This window comes from Microtus pennsylvanicus, chromosome 7, assembly GCF_037038515.1.
Source record: "Microtus pennsylvanicus isolate mMicPen1 chromosome 7, mMicPen1.hap1, whole genome shotgun sequence".
In the NCBI taxonomy this organism is placed as follows: Eukaryota; Metazoa; Chordata; class Mammalia; order Rodentia; family Cricetidae; genus Microtus; species Microtus pennsylvanicus.
In genome coordinates this window covers 26,836,744-26,852,393 of record NC_134585.1, presented here as the reverse complement: position 1 = coordinate 26,852,393, position 15,650 = coordinate 26,836,744, and the positions used below count along the sequence as shown (strand labels likewise).

Here is a 15,650-nt window from a genome sequence, read left to right as displayed (position 1 = left end):
GATCTAAAACTGCCAGGGAGAGAAGAGCTGGGGAAGGGGCAAGGCAGATGGGTAGGTACTTTCTCTGGCAAAGAATGGTGGGGGAATGAATGCTATCCACCAAGAACTGATTTTCTGTTGGTGAGCCCATGTCTGTCTACCTATGGCAGGAACTACACCACTTTAAGGCTGGTGCCCATAAAAGCAACCTCCAGCATCCTTGACCTCCTCCTCCTCTCCCATATTCCCACCTGATGCCCTGGCCCCCTGTTGCCTTCTGCTCACATAGACTACAGTTTCTATGAGGGATGAAGTTTGTCCAGCATCTTGGGCACAGCCCCAGCCTGGAACTCTAAGTGCAAAGAACCACAGCCCCCGAGGGACCCACCGATTTCCTCCCCCAGGGAGGAGTTCAGGATGGCACCGGCGGACATGACAACTGCGCAGCTGCGCAGGCCGCCCGGGTGGAGCTGGCTCAATGGCACCCCAGGTACCAGCGGCCGCCAGCCCAGCGCTGAGAAGGGTGGCTCCTTGCCGTCCAGCGTGCGCACGCGCACGCGCCTGCGCAGCTCGCACAGCAGCTCCGGCCCTGTGCGCCTGGTTTCACGTCGCCTGCGGAAGTGCACGCCGTGCTTGTTGAAGGACATGTAGTAGCGCATGGCCTTCTGCAGGCGCGGGTTCAGCATCTTGGAGGACACGGTCCCCTTCCAGAGCCGGTACAGGAAGGCTCTGGACATGGAGGCTGACAGCATGTCCCCGTAGAAGGCCTCCTCGGGCACGCGGCTCCGTCTTGCACGGTGAAGCTTCTCTCGCTTGTGCTGGGCAGGTCCTGCCCGCCTCGACGGCTCCTCCGGGGAGGGCTGCCCCAGGGCGCCCTGCGTGTGGCGGTGCCACCCTGGCTGACCAGCAGCAAAAAAGTAGCCATCTTCCTCTTCTTCCCGGTAGAAAGCACTTTGCGACTTCCTCCCGACCTGGGATGAAAAAAACTCATCCCCATCGTCAAAGCCATCTTGGTCCCATTTCTGTGGGTCCACAGGCCCGCTGTGGAAGGGGCTGGCAGGGTGACTGCCCAGCAGCTCTTTGCTTGCCTCCAAATTCCTGAGCAAGGAAGGCTCCTGCAAAGCGCCCATGATGGCCCGCTGCTTGCCCTGCACAGGTAGGAGCCCATGGTTCTCCAGGAAGGATAAGGAACTGGGTACAGGCGCAGCAGGGTTACTGTTGGTAAAGTAGATGAAAACCGCCAAAAAGAGGAGCCCCCAGACAAATATTCCAAAGAGCATTCGTTGTCGCCATTGCTTCAAGTGTGGTTTCATTGCAGACCTCTGAGGCCAGCACTTCACCTTAGGTTTCTAACGCACGGCGAGGTGGGCAGAACCTGAAAAAGACAGGAGCCACAGTTAGCATGGGAAGCCTGCTCAGACGCTGCTGGGGCAGCATTTATGAAAAAGCAGCTGAAAGGGGCATCAGAAGACAGAATATCCAGCACTACAGAATTAACTTCTCTCCTACCTTCACACTTAACCATTGAAAGGTCACGCCATCTCAGCAGAGCCTTGGGAGAGAAAAATCTTTCCTAAGGGGCTCTGGACGTGTCTGCCATTCATGCCTGTGCACTCTTGTGGGGAACCTTCCTTCTGCATCTAGTTAGGGGAAGCAAAGTTGAAGAGTGTAGTTTGCCTGCTCTTGTCTGCTAGCATCATCAACGTCTCATCTCAGATATTTTGTAGGCTTCTACTACAGTAGGCATTTCTAAGTTCTTCATGATCTACCTGGAACATGCCAGAAGTCCACCACTGGTGGTTCTAAATAAAGCAATGGGGTGACGGTGGCTGTAGGTAAACACCTTACAGGGCACCTTCTGACTTGAGTGCCCTCAAGAATTGCCCTGCTCTTCTGCAACCAAGACTGGACCAGCAGGGACACAAGGTTAACCTAGAGGAAACACCAGCAGTTGCCAGGCTGTGCTCCAGGCCCTGGATTATCTCCTTAGATATTTTCAGTTTTGAATAAGACAGAAAGAACTGTTATATCCATTTCCAAGAATTAGAAGTGGGGGGCTGGAGACACGACTCAGGGGTTAAGAGCACTGGCTGCTTTTCCAGAGATCCTGAGTTCAAGGCAACCACAGGGTGGCCCACAACCATCTACAGTGGGTTCTGATGCCCTCTTCTGGCATGAAAACATACATACAGATAAAGTACTATATACTTAAATTTTTGAAAAGTAGAAACAGGTCCAGAGATGTAAACAACATGCTCAAAAACATGTTATAGAAAGCAATGTTGTGTACAAACCCATCTTGATTTTAGGCCTTGCTAAACTTTGAAACCATACCAAGGAAAGTTATATTTTCTAAATATAGCTTGTTGTCTACCTGTGGGAAAGGATCATTATTGCCCAAATTGCCACTCGCTGCTCTACTTTGGTGTTTTCTTGTGTAGCAGAATGTGACGGCCATGACAATTACTGTCAAAACTTCTAAGTGCTTACTCCTTATGGGTTCACACATCTCACTAGGAAGTGATAATGGATAGTCTCCTACAGTGCTGTCTGGGGCCATGATTTGAGCACCATCTTCTATGTTACCTGACTAACCTGTCTATTCAGGACACAGTCCATCCCTGCTTCAAGTTATAATGTCAAACAAAAAGGTCTAGGAGCTTTTTCTAGTATTTTAAGGATCCAGTGGAAATCAGAACATTACGCTTAGCAATAGTTATTCTATTTCCATTAAAACTGTGGGCATTGAAATGTCATTCCATCACTTGCTACCTGGAGTTGGTGCTTACTCTATAAGTTGGCGTTCATATCCAGAAGACTTCCCTCACTTTGGAGGCCAGCTGCAGGTGGAGTCAACTGGCCACACCTCTGATGGTTCAGCTATCGTCCCCACAATGCTCATTAGGTTTGATAATTTTCTAGAATGGTCAACAAACCCAAGCAAAATGGCATAGTTAATTATTTTAGTTTTATATACACAATGCCCACAAGGTGGTGGATACATGAAACACTCCTGATATATCAAATCTTTACCAGTCAGAGAGCTCTGCTAAACCTCAGTGCCAGCATTTTATGGAGGTTGTGTTATATGATTATGCCTGGCAGTCTTGAGACTAAACTCAGTCCACAGCTTTCCTTTTTTTGCTAGAGGCTAACGCCAAGTTCCCACCCAGAAATTTCACATTGTTAGCCTTTCTGAAGTCCCCACCCTAAAGGTTTGTAGGACCCGTGACTCACTTCATTAGTATAATGAGCATAGTCCTAACACAGGATATTTGAAAATTTGAAGTAGAGTTTCAGAAAGGATCCTACGACAAAGAGGAGAGGAGTCCTCCAGCGTTCACCTCATCCCACGGCTGAAGGTGTGAAATTGAAAGCCTGCCTTCCTGACTCTGACTGGGAATGGTTTCGCCACTCTGAGCAGCAGCATTTGGTTGGGTAACATGAGAAAGATAATAACATCATTGCAGCGTTAGCCCGTAAGAATGTTTTTATAACCTACAGATAAAGATGAGGTGTGTGCAGAGTCGGGGGTATAAAATAAGAAAATCAGCTTTGAGCTGTTGGAAAGGAGACAGAAACCTCTGGCCGCAGGGGCCATGGCCCCCATACTACATGAATTCATGTTGCTTTATAGTTTAGTGGCTGCAGGAAGCTGCGGGGAAGTCAAATACAAAGGTGAAGCTGCTGAATTAGACAGTATGATTCCCAAGATTACAGACTAGCTGCATCATAATACAAAAATGCCGTTTTCCTTGAAAGAGAGATGGGAAGCCTTTTCTGCCAAGGGAAATGATGGCTGGCACAGTAGGGAGGGAAAATAATGAGAAGATGTCTGGGGACACTTGGAAGAGAAGGTCCTGCCGGGTACCCAAGGCCCCGTGGCCGTTTGTTCTTTCCTGCCCCGTGTGCTAGGCAGGAGAAACTGAAGATCCTCAGAGCTGCACAAAATGAAAGAATCTCAAGGCAAGGAACAGCAATTCTCCATCAGGTGAGATGCACGTGCTTCCTGACACAGTAATTACAGAGAGGAGGAGGAGATTAGCTGCCTCCACTCGTGAGCAGGCTTCAACTTTTAATAATCCAAAAACCTTCACTGCAACTTTGGTGGTGGCAAGCCTGCTGTTGTTAATTAAGAGACCGCTCTCCAAAATGATTAAATCTCAAAACAGCGGCAGATTCTTGGCTAGCTAAATACACAGAATTCCTTCTGCTTATTCTCGGTAGTGCATGTTTCTAATAGATCTAGGACATAAAGGCAAGAGGCATCAAGGTTAAAGCATACAACCCTCTTCCATGTGAAATGGAGGCTTTTATTATGCAATAGAAAGCAGCCTTTCCCTATTACAGTACATCTGAAATATTATAATGACATCACTTAAGCAGAGTTACCTGTTACCCTCACTGCTATATGTCATCATTAGCTGGTGTGATATAAATGCCACCAGAGACGGATAAGAGGCCCCATCAGGCAAATCATCTGCCCCCAGATGCCAGGGGAAAGTGCTCCCTAATCAGACCTTCATGTGTATATTGTCAATGAGGGTTAAGTGACTGGGGCTGTCAAGTCCCTGCCACTTTCCCCCTGAGAACAGCTGTGGCAAGATTGTCAGCATCCTGGACCAGTGTGGCTTCCTCTCCCTTCCACAGACACTCTCAGTTATTACGTAGCAGCAGGAAGGATTTGGTTCCTAGAGGACCTTCTCTGTTATTGGCTCTACCTCTGTCCTATACCCACCCTTTCTTCTACTTCAGTTTCTTGTCTAGACAAACCTCCAGATAAATTCTGTATTTTTTCATAGGGAACCTATCCATCCCTGAAATTATTCTAATTTTCTTGCTTATCTAGAAAGGTTTGTGGGTTTCCTCAGCTTAGATATGGATTCCCCCACCCAACCAAAGAGCCCAGTTGTCTTAGCGATAATCATAATTATACAGAGGAATGTTGAAATTCTCCTTCAAAGTGTTCTGAAAGAAATGATAGTTTCTCAAAGGCACAATTTATCACACGTTGTCAGATTACATTATGAAATGTAAACACTTCTTCAAATGGTACAGTACGGCATGATGTCAACCAGCTAAGTTCCTATTTTGCACAAGAGCAAAAAGTTTAATCCTAGGCCTCTTTAAGGATGTCGCTCTACAGCCCTGAGGTTGACAAGGTTTATCATCAGTTTTGGGGGTTCAAGTTTGTTGTTGATGGTGGTGGTATTTAATATGCTTTGATATGTTTGCTGTGACCCCAATGGCCAGGTTTTCTGTGAGTCTCAGAACCACTTGCATTTTTTATTTGTACAAAGGAGTTGTGGGCACCAATTTCCAATCTAACTATTTATCTAACACTGAAATAATAAAGATTTAACTTGTGAGCTATGGAGAGACACCTGCATTTTAATGATCATCGCAATGTTTTTCTTTAAAATTAGCTCTTGTGACATCTGAGAAGATGTCACACACGAGAGGAAGGAACAGTTCTCTGGCGGGAAATCTATCACCTCCTAACCTCATGGGCCTCTTTATAAATGCCCCCTTTCTTTTCTTCACTTTGTAAACATAAGAAAGTCTGTACATAGCTAAGTACAGAAGGCTAAGAATCTCAGCCCAATTTTAGGCCAATGTTCAGAAGAAAAGAAGGGAAAGTCAGGGGAGCTTTTTGGTGATGGGACACTAGCCCCTTTCTAAGGAGAACATCAAATCTTTGTCTTGGGAAGGGCAGTCCCCCTTGATAGAGTGATAGGTCTCTTTCCTGCGACAGGGTCTGGTCATGGTTTGTGTCCAGATGGATGTGGAAATACAGGCCTTCTTATGTCAGGAAGGGGAAAGGGGAATGGACCCCCTTGGCAAAGGTGTGAGTTGGCTTGCGTGTTTCCTTCCTCCTCCCTCTTTCCCTCCTTTATTTTTGTTCCTCCCTTTTTATTTTCAACACATCCCAACCACCTTTTCCCCTCCATTCACTCCTCCAGATCCATTCCTACACCTAGATCCATTCCTCTTTTCCCTTCAGAAAAGAGCAGGCTTCCTAAGGTATCAGTTGAACTAGGCATAAACCGTTATATAAAGGCTGGGCGAGACAACCCAGCAGGAGGAAAGGGGTCTTAAGAGAAGGCAAAAGAGTCAGAGGCGCCCCCACTTCCACTCTTAGGAATTCCACACAACAAAATCCACCAATCTAACAACCATATATGTCAAGAACTTGAGGCAGAACCATGCAGGCTCCATAATTGCTGCTTCAGTCTCTGAGCCCGGCTTAGCTGATTCTGTAGACCACATTCTCTTGGTGCCCTAGACCCCTCTGGCTCCTACCATTCTTCCTTTCCCCTCTTCCTCAGGGTTCTCTAAGCTCCAAGGGGAGGGTCCCAATGGAGAGCTCCAATTTGGGCTCTCTCTGTGCCTAGTATTTGGCTGTGGTTCTCTGCATCAGCTGCCAGAGAAAACATCTCTGATGGTGATTGGGTTAGGCAGTGATGTATGAAGGTGCCAAGGCAATGGTTAATCATCAGATATGGGAACAAGCTACAGTGGAGATGACTGCAAGCCTCCTATAGGTGGCAGCAACATCTTACTCAGTTTTTAACACTCAGAGAAGAAGTGGGAGGCTTATGGGACCTTCTTCACCTTCTCTTTCAAATAAATGATTGGGAATAGTAAAATATAGCAAATGGAGGAAATTCTTTGCCTTGTAATTGCCCCCCCCCCAGAGGTTCCTAGCTGTTTAAGAGGATGATTGTGTCAGTGTGTGCTTCTCAGCCTATGCAAAGGGTCTAGGCAGCTCCAGGAAAACTTATGGTTACCAGGAAAACATATGGTTAAGATGTTATATGGTTAGGTATTTTGCATATCTAGGCTGTTATTTGGTTATATCATTGAATGGTTAGGCTAGTCTCTGTCTATAAGGTCATTCCATTAAGCTATTGAATGGCTAGGCTATAGTATGTAGTAGGTTGCTATATGGTTAGGCTGTTGAATGTTGTTAAATGGTTAGGTCTTTTGTATGTCTAGGCTACTCTATGGTAATATCATTGAATGATTAGGCTGTTCTCTGTCTATAAGATCATACTATGAAGCTATTGAATTGCTAGGTCATAGTATGTAGTAGGTTGCTTATGGTTAGGTTGTTAAATGGTTAGACTGTGGTACATGCCTTATAAAGTGAATGAATAAAGTGACATGCTCAGCACAGAGTCTGGTCCACACTGGGAGCCCTGATGTGGGATTCCCCTCTGTATGCTGTGAATATCATTGGTTAATAAAGGAACTGCTTTGGGCCTAAAGCAGAGCTATAGGGGAACAGAGATAGGTGGGGAAAACTAAACTGAATGCTGGGAGAAAGGAAACAGAGTCAAGGAAAAGCCATGGAGCTGCCGCCAGAGACAGACGTGCTAAAACCTTGCTGGTAGGTCATGACCTCGTGGCAATACGCAGATGAATGGAGATGGGTAAAATTAATATGTAAGAGTTAGCCAATAAGAAGCTAAAGCTAATGGGCCAAACAGTGATTTAAATAATATAGTTTCTGTGTGGTTATTTAGGGGCCGAGCAGCCAGGAACTAACAAGGGGCCTCCCTCTAACAGAGCTCAGTTCCTATTTTTTAAATGTAGATTCCATAGTTTGTACAAACAGAAAGAGTGGCCTAAGAAGTTTGGTATCTATTGTTTTGGACACTGGGTCCCTTGTGTTCATTTGAGCGTTTACCATTAGGCATCACCCCTCTCCTTAAGTGACCTAAGTTGACTACAACTAATAAGTCCAGAATAAATCCTCCCTAAATAAAGCCCTATCCGTGCTGCTTCAGTCATGAACGTAAACCTGCCCTGCAAGGACTGATAAGTATCTGCTAATGGATTCACTGTGCTAATCAGCTTCTTATAGTTCATTCTGCTATCATTCAATACATATTCATTAGGCTGAAGGTAAGAGTGGGTATGTGTCACATGGCGCTTTGTCCTTGAACAACCTACTTCATAGTAAAAGCAGGAACGGGAAGAATTCTGCAGAGTCAAAGACCCATGTCCCTTAAGGCCAGAAAATGAGGCCCCTTTGAAGAACCAAAGAAGAAAGGGGGCTTCAGGGAACTTGGAGCAGATTTCAGAGGCTCCACGTGACATTTGCTCCTCCCTCTGAAAGAGGGTTTGTGGGTAAAGACCTACATGAAGAGTAAAAATAGAAGACAAACTAAACATATTAGTGCTGTCTCCATGAGTAAATATCAAATATGACCTGGAGGATGTCAGAGGCTGGTAAAGCAGACACACAGAGTGGCCATTTATGTAACAGAGTAAAACACATCATAGAGATCCATCGACTAAACACCTCTAAGGGGAGCAAAGAGACTTTAATAAGTAAGAGGAGGAGTGTACCATGGAAAAGCATTTAAAGACCCGGAATAGAAAATATTACCATAATTAAATTTGAATTCATAAACTTCTTTATTAGTGTCTGCTTTCTCACACGTAAAGTATATAATAATCTTAAATAATAGCAACAACCATAATAATTGTAAAAATCAAGACAGAAATACCACCAATTGCTATTACTTTCTTGTATTTATTTCTAAAGCCCTTTAGGTAAGACTTCCTGCTAAGAGAGTAATATGAAACAGAAAATGCGTATTTTACACTAGATTCCAGATTTAGTCAAAACTTCGATGAGACAATGTTATCAGTTGAAAAGAGACACACACATGTATATCCTGATTTAAACACATGAAAAATGTAATAATTTTTTAGGGAAATGAAGAGCAGAGGGCTCACCGTGGAACAGGTTTAATTCCACAGCTCTTACCCCCACATGAACTTGGGTGAGTTTCTGCACTTTAAGTTTCATCTTTGTATAGAAAATGAAGAGAATCCGAGCCCCAGAGTTATATATTTTTTTTACTTTCACCACCTCTTTTTGAATCTTTAGATAATAATTATATATACTTACGGGGTACAGGATGATATTTCAGCACAGTGTGTATACATCAGAGTATGGTAATTCCCATTTTTATCCCTTTTATCATTTCTTTCCTTGGAATGTTTAGCTCCCTTCTTCTAGTTTGTTCTTCACAAAGTGAATAGGAAGTTATTGTTGAACACAGTTACTCCACTGTGGTAACACACCAGTGTATTCAGTCCTATTGCTCTTGAATTTTCTTAATGCTTAAGTCCCAATGCAAAATCCCAAGAAACACAATAAAGTCATACAACATAACTCCTCCCTTAAACAATTTCAGAAAACATTTAAGGAGATTTGATGTTTAAGGAGATACTGTTAGTTGTTTGATGATTGCTACATTTCCAAAGTGGCTCTACCCTTTGAAAAAAGATTTAAGACATTATTATTTTACTCTCACAGGAGTTTTGGGTGTTAACCTTGTACCCTGAACATCTGTCTACAGTAGGAAATGACAATTGAATCCTATTCCTGGTCCATCTTGAACATTGTGAATATATGCATCAAAAGAATAGGGGTGTCTTCAATTAAAATAAATAAATAAATAGCCCCCAGATGCATAAGTCCCAATGCAAACCACAGAAATATGATAAACTAACTCAATACAATACCTCTCCAAATTAACAATTTAATCTGAGTGAATAAAATGAAACCCCAGACAAAGGATACAAAGGAATTATTATAGATATTTTCAAAGAAATCCTAACAGAACAAAAATAAACTCCAGAGTGAATCCCAACACAAACATTGGAAATAAGGAATTCAATACAGGACAGGAAAGTGAAATTTAATAAAGAGGTTCAAAGAATGAAAAAAAAAACAACTTGAAATACTAGAAATGAAAACTTCAATATGTCAAATAAAAATGTCCCTGAAAAATAGAATAATTCAGAAGGTGTTCCAAATATCAAGCCTTAAAAAACAGAAAAGTAATTGGAACATTTAACCAATGATAAATGTAAAGTAATTAAAACATATAAAAAGAACATTGAAGATCTAAGGGATATGATGGAAAGACCATATCTATGCATCATGAACAAAGAAAAAGGAGCGGGACTTCATGGCAAAGACAGGGAAAATATTTTCAAAAAACCCATAGCAGAAAATTGCCAAAGTATATGGAAAGATACCCACCTAAGTACAGGAGGCATTTAGAAAGATAAGCAGATAAGACCATAAAATGTATAGTTAAGAGATTAATATAAAAAGCAAAGAAAACATATTTAAATCTACAAGAGAGCAAAAAGTGGCATATAAAGGCAACCACATCAGAATAATAGCTGGTCTCTCTAAAGAAACTTTAAAACCCAGAAGGACTTATATGTATAGTATACCTAGTGAAATTAGCCATCATAATGGGAGAAGAAAAAAAAGGCTTCCCACAATAAGAATAGGCTAAAAGAATTAATGACAGTCAAGCCATCTCCATAGAAGACGCTGCAAAGATTCTATCAGACTGAAGAGGAAGATGAGCACATCGATGAGGCTACAGGAAGGATGAAGCCATGCTGGAGCAATAGTGACGCAAATGAGGGATAGTAAAATAGCAAAGATTACAAATAAAAAGTTGCAGTGACTTTGATACTATAATCTGAGTAATTGATAGGTCATTCTGAGGAAAAAATAAATGAGAAACATTTAAGTTAAATGCCAACAAATGGATCTAACAGACATCCACAGTCTGTTAGACACACACAAACAGTACAGAACACAATTCTTCCCAGCAGCCTTCAGAATTCTTCTGAAATTGCTCTTATAATGTGACACAAAGCAAGCCTTAGTAAAGACAAGAAAGTTGTATTTTACCTGACCACAATGGAATGCTAGCTATCAACAGCAAGATAAACTACAGAGCATATACAAACTCAAGGAGATTTAGCAGCATACTGTTGAATGAAGAACAGACCATTGAATAAATCAAGAAAAATTAACTTCAAGAATGATATAAAGATTATTGAAACACTGGAGAAACCTATGTACTGTAGTGAGAGCAATCCTAAAATGAGAGCTTACTGCTCAAGTACCTACACTAAAATCCAGTGAGGTCTCAAATAAATACAAAAATGATGCACATTGGGTCTCAGAAAAACAAGTCAGATCTTAAGCAGTATACAGAAATAAATATAGTTTAGGGCAGAATGTATTGAAGCAAAATGCAAACAATTACAATTGCAGCAACAACAAAATACAAAGCATAAACATAGCTATTTTTTTAAAAAAAAAGCAAATCCTTGGCCAGACTGAATGAAAGAACAAGAGATAAGACTAAAAGCAATTAAAGTTTCAAAGGGGCACACCACTACTAATACTAATTAAATCAATGCAACATCCTTAAAAATATTTATGGGGTGTGCTGGAGAGATAGCTCAGCAGTTAAGAGAGCTGACTGCTCTTTATGAGTCTATGTTCAATTCCAAGAACCCATGATGGCTCACAGTCATTGAGTAACTCCAGTTCCAGGGGATCTGATGCCTTCTTCTGGCCTTCAGTGGACACCAGCCACAAATGTGGTACAGACATACAGGCAGGCAAAGCAGCCATATGCATAATATAGAGGCTAAAAATTTTAAGCAAAACCACGTACCACAAAAATATTAAATTGGAAAGTCTGAAAGAAGTGGATATACTCTAGACTCTTAAGATATACCATAATTAAGCCAAGATGAGATAAACAATTTAAATAAATTTATAATAAGCAACAGGATTAGAGCAATGATAAAACATCTCTCAACTAAAAGAAGCCCAAGACCAGATGAATTCACTGTTGAATTCCAACAGAATCGCGGAAGGAAGTAACCTCACTCTATCTCAAGCCACTCAATGAAACATTTCTTTTAAAGAAAGACTGCTACAAAACTCTTTCTATGAAGCCAGTATTTCCATGATACCCAAAGCTGATAAAGATAAAATATACAACACATGACACATGAAGAAAATTAGGGGCTGGGAAAATAGGTCAATCAATAAAGTACTTATGCTTGAGAGGACACGAATTAAGATGTTTGAACCTAAAGTAAAAAAACTAGGCATTTTGGTGTGCTTTTGTAATCCCATCAGTGGGGAGGCAGAGAAAGACAGCAAAATCTAGGACAGTTGAGAAGTCCTATTGTAAAGAGCAAAGTGGATGACTCCTGAGAAATACCATTCAAGGTTGTCCTACATACCCAAAAATAGACATTGTAAATATACACACACATGCACAATAGACAAATCTTTCTTATGAACATAGATGCACAAACAATAAAATAGTTCACTAATTTAAGAACATATGAGAAAGCTCCTTTACCATGGCCAACCTGGCTTCATTGCAGAGATACAAGGATGGTTCAATACACATTGTAATTCTAGCTGTGAACTGTCAAGGCACCTGGGACACAGACTTCCACACACATCCCTAAGGGGTTATTTAGTTTCTGGTCATGCTTGCAGAAGATTATCTTGACTATGATCATTGATGCGGGAAGGCCCATTTTAACTGCAGAGAAGGCCATTCCCTGAGAGTGGAATCATGAAAGGTAGTGGAAAGAGTGAGTTGATCATGGGCATTCATCATTTTGACATGTAATCTCATCATTGGGGAGAGAGAGACAGGCAGCCTTCCTGTGGATGCAATGTGCCCAGGTGCTTCAACTTCCTGCTGCCCTCTTTTTCCATGACATAATGAACAGTAGCTCAAACTGGGAGCTAAAAGAAATCCTTTCTCTTTTAGGTTGTCTTATTAAGTTATTTTATCATTGCAATAAGGATAGAAACTAAGCCATATGGAAATCAATAAATGTAATACATAATACAAATGGGCTTAAGGGCAGAAATTATATGATCTTCTCAATACATCAAACTATTCTTTCGACAAAATCCAGCATCTCTTTATGACAAAAGAGCAAAGAGACCAGGGAGAAAAAGGATATATCTTAACAAAGTGAAGTTTTTATTTGAAAAACGTACAGCCAAAATTACACAAAGTGAGGAAAAACCCAAAGCATTTCTACTACAATCAGGAACAAGGCAATAGTCACTCGATGCCTATTCCAATATAGTTAGTCCTCAAGCAATAAGACTAGAGGGGTATGAAAGGGATACCAATAAAGCAAAAAGAAGTCAAGGCCCCTTAATTGTGGGTGATACAATTCCCTATACAAGATACTATGAAGACTTATCCAGACTCTTACAGCTGATAGACACTTTCATCAAAGTAACAAGCTACAAAATGAGCATGTAAAATCAGCAACCTCCCTACACACCAAAGTTTAACATACTGAGAATGACATTGAGGAGCAATCATATTCACAACAGATTCCAGAAAGGGACTTGGGATAAACCTCGCCAACAAAGTTATGAGCTCTCCGATGAAAACCCAGATAAAGAAAGAAATCGAGAAAGACACTAGAAAATGAAAGGGCCTCCTGTGTGGATTGGAAGAATCAATATTGTGAAAATGACTATCTTACCAGAAGCTATCTAAAGACTCAGTGAACTTCCCAGCAACCCCCTACGTTATTCTTTACAGAAAGAGAAGTATCCCTGGTTCTTACACAAACACCAAGAATATAAAATTGACGGCTCTGCTATGTAGCAGCACTATCTTGACTTCCAACTTCCAGGGATAATGGAGCCTTTTCCTGGTGCTCCAGTTTTTCCTTCCTCCACCATCAGTTCTTCCTGAATAAAGGGTGTCCTCAGTCCATTGCGAACCCATGATCCTGGTGTGAGACTCTGTCAAAGGCTGTGTAGCCCAAACTGTTGTTCATATGGGCTGGTCAAGATATGCAGGAAAAAAGGCTGCATGACACAGCTTATCAGAGAAAGGGTGAGGTCTGCGTCACAGTGCTGCTAAACAGCCAAAAGAAAAAGATGTATTGGGGAAAAAGATTTAAATTAGGACAATTCTACCAATTCATCCACTTTTTATTATATGGGTCACTGTCAAAACGTAGATTTGGTGAGTACGTCACAATGATCCTAGTCAATTTTTTGTCTCACAAAGTGTGTTTAAAGGTAAACATGATTCTTGTATGTGTTTAAGAAAGTCCCAGTGGAAATCACAGCCAGGTAAAAATGTCAGTAGAGACGGTGGTTTTTTGTATGCTTCCTTAAAAAGGGTGTGGTGAGGTGGGATTAGCACTACTGAAATTTGGTTTGGGGGATGGGACTGGAGAGATGGCTCAGTGGTTAAGAGCACTGACTGCTCTTTCAGAGGACCCAGATTCAACTCCCAGCACCTACATGGCAGCTCACAATTGTCTGTAACTCAGCTCCAGGATAACCAACACCCTCACATAGACGTAAATGCAGGCAAAGCACTAATGCACATAGAAAAAATAAATTATTTTTTTTAAAAAACCTATTAGAAGAATTGTCAAGTTGTGAAGGCGCTAACACATGGTCCCTAATAAGACTCTATCCATAAAAGTCATGGGATAAGTCAGCCACATCTTTTCAGGTAGAGAACACAGGAACATTGATTTTACATTCTAGAACATATGCCCAAATATTTTGGAATGAAATATAAAGTAAAGTTGAGTATTTAGTATGTAAAGTTGGACTTTCAAAACATTTCACAGTAAGTTTTAACTTTTGAACTCTGAAGTTGTTCTGTCCTTACAGAAACCTTGATGACATTGGTTTAAGGGGCCTCTGGATAAGAGTCAGCACTACTGTGGATGGAGAAGCCCGTGGTGGTGGGCCAGGTCTTTCCTTTCCTGCACTCTGGTCCCGTTTGCCCCAGGTGTTTGTGTGTAAGTGTGAAAGAGTACATATGAGCCCAGATGTCCATTACACACCCACCTACTGCTTTGTTCATTTCTTCCTTCTCAGACATCCAAGCACCTATTTTACAATGCTGAAAAGATAAATACAACTGGCTCTTTATAGCCAGGGCTTTAGGATTTATAACAAAAAAAAGTCAACTGCAGATCGAAAATAATTTAGGAAAATAATTGTGTTGGTACTGAGCGCATACAAGCCCCCCCTTTTTCTTCTTGTCATTTCCCCCTAATCAATAGAGTACAGCAAGTATTTATCTGGAACCTATATTGTATTTGGTACTATAAATCATTCAGAGATAATTAAAGTAGAGAAGAGTGTGTACAGATAAACTTTATAGATGCCACACCATTTTATGTAAGGGTCTTGAGCACCTGCAGGTGTTGGCAATCATTGAGGTCCTATAACCCTCACCCATAAAATACTTCTTGAACACGCTCTACTCATGTTGCCACGTGGTGTTTGCATAGCCCCTTTCCTCTGCCTAACCGATTCTTCTCCAGATTGCTCTAGCTTCCTTTTGGTTTTACTGAATTGGAAATGCTTTCCTAATTTTCCTGTGTCCTCTCTGCCCAGGTTAGGTGGCTTTGTTTCGATGTTTGACATTGACCAGAAACTTATGTGTGTCGCTGGCCTTTCTAGTGGGCTGTAGACTCTCTTGTGAAGCACACATCCTTAGTGCCTACAACAAGGAGGTTGAAAAGGAAAGAGGTTTTAGGTGAGATTTGGAGACATAATAATTCTAAGTGAGTATCCTAGGAAGGCCTGAGGGAGACTGAACTATTTAACCTGGGAAGGAATGGATCACGAGGAGTGAAGATTCTCGAATGCATTTCAAGTGGAAGAACCTCAACAATGAAAAGCTAAAGCAGCTAAGAGCCTGGCCAATGTGCACTATAATTTGGGAAAGTTCTAGCTTTTTAAACATGCCCTTTAGAAGGATCCAGCCACCTCTTACCAATCCCATAAACAC

At 41.7% G+C, this 15,650-nt stretch overlaps 1 protein-coding gene across 5 annotated transcripts in view; it reads right to left on the bottom strand.

Annotated features, from left to right (window-relative positions):
- Positions 1-15,650, bottom strand: part of St6gal2 (ST6 beta-galactoside alpha-2,6-sialyltransferase 2) — a 65,578-nt gene that overhangs the window by 30,754 nt on the left and 19,174 nt on the right. For 4 of the 5 annotated variants that reach the window (XM_075980256.1, XM_075980260.1, XM_075980257.1 and 1 more), the window contains exon 2: positions 368-1,354. In XM_075980256.1, coding sequence (XP_075836371.1) covers positions 368-1,292 — 925 coding nt within the window. In that variant the 5' untranslated portion in view covers positions 1,293-1,354. Of the gene's footprint in view, positions 1-367; positions 1,355-2,768; positions 2,833-15,650 lie in introns of those variants that run through there. The other variant, XM_075980259.1, reaches the window with a different exon arrangement.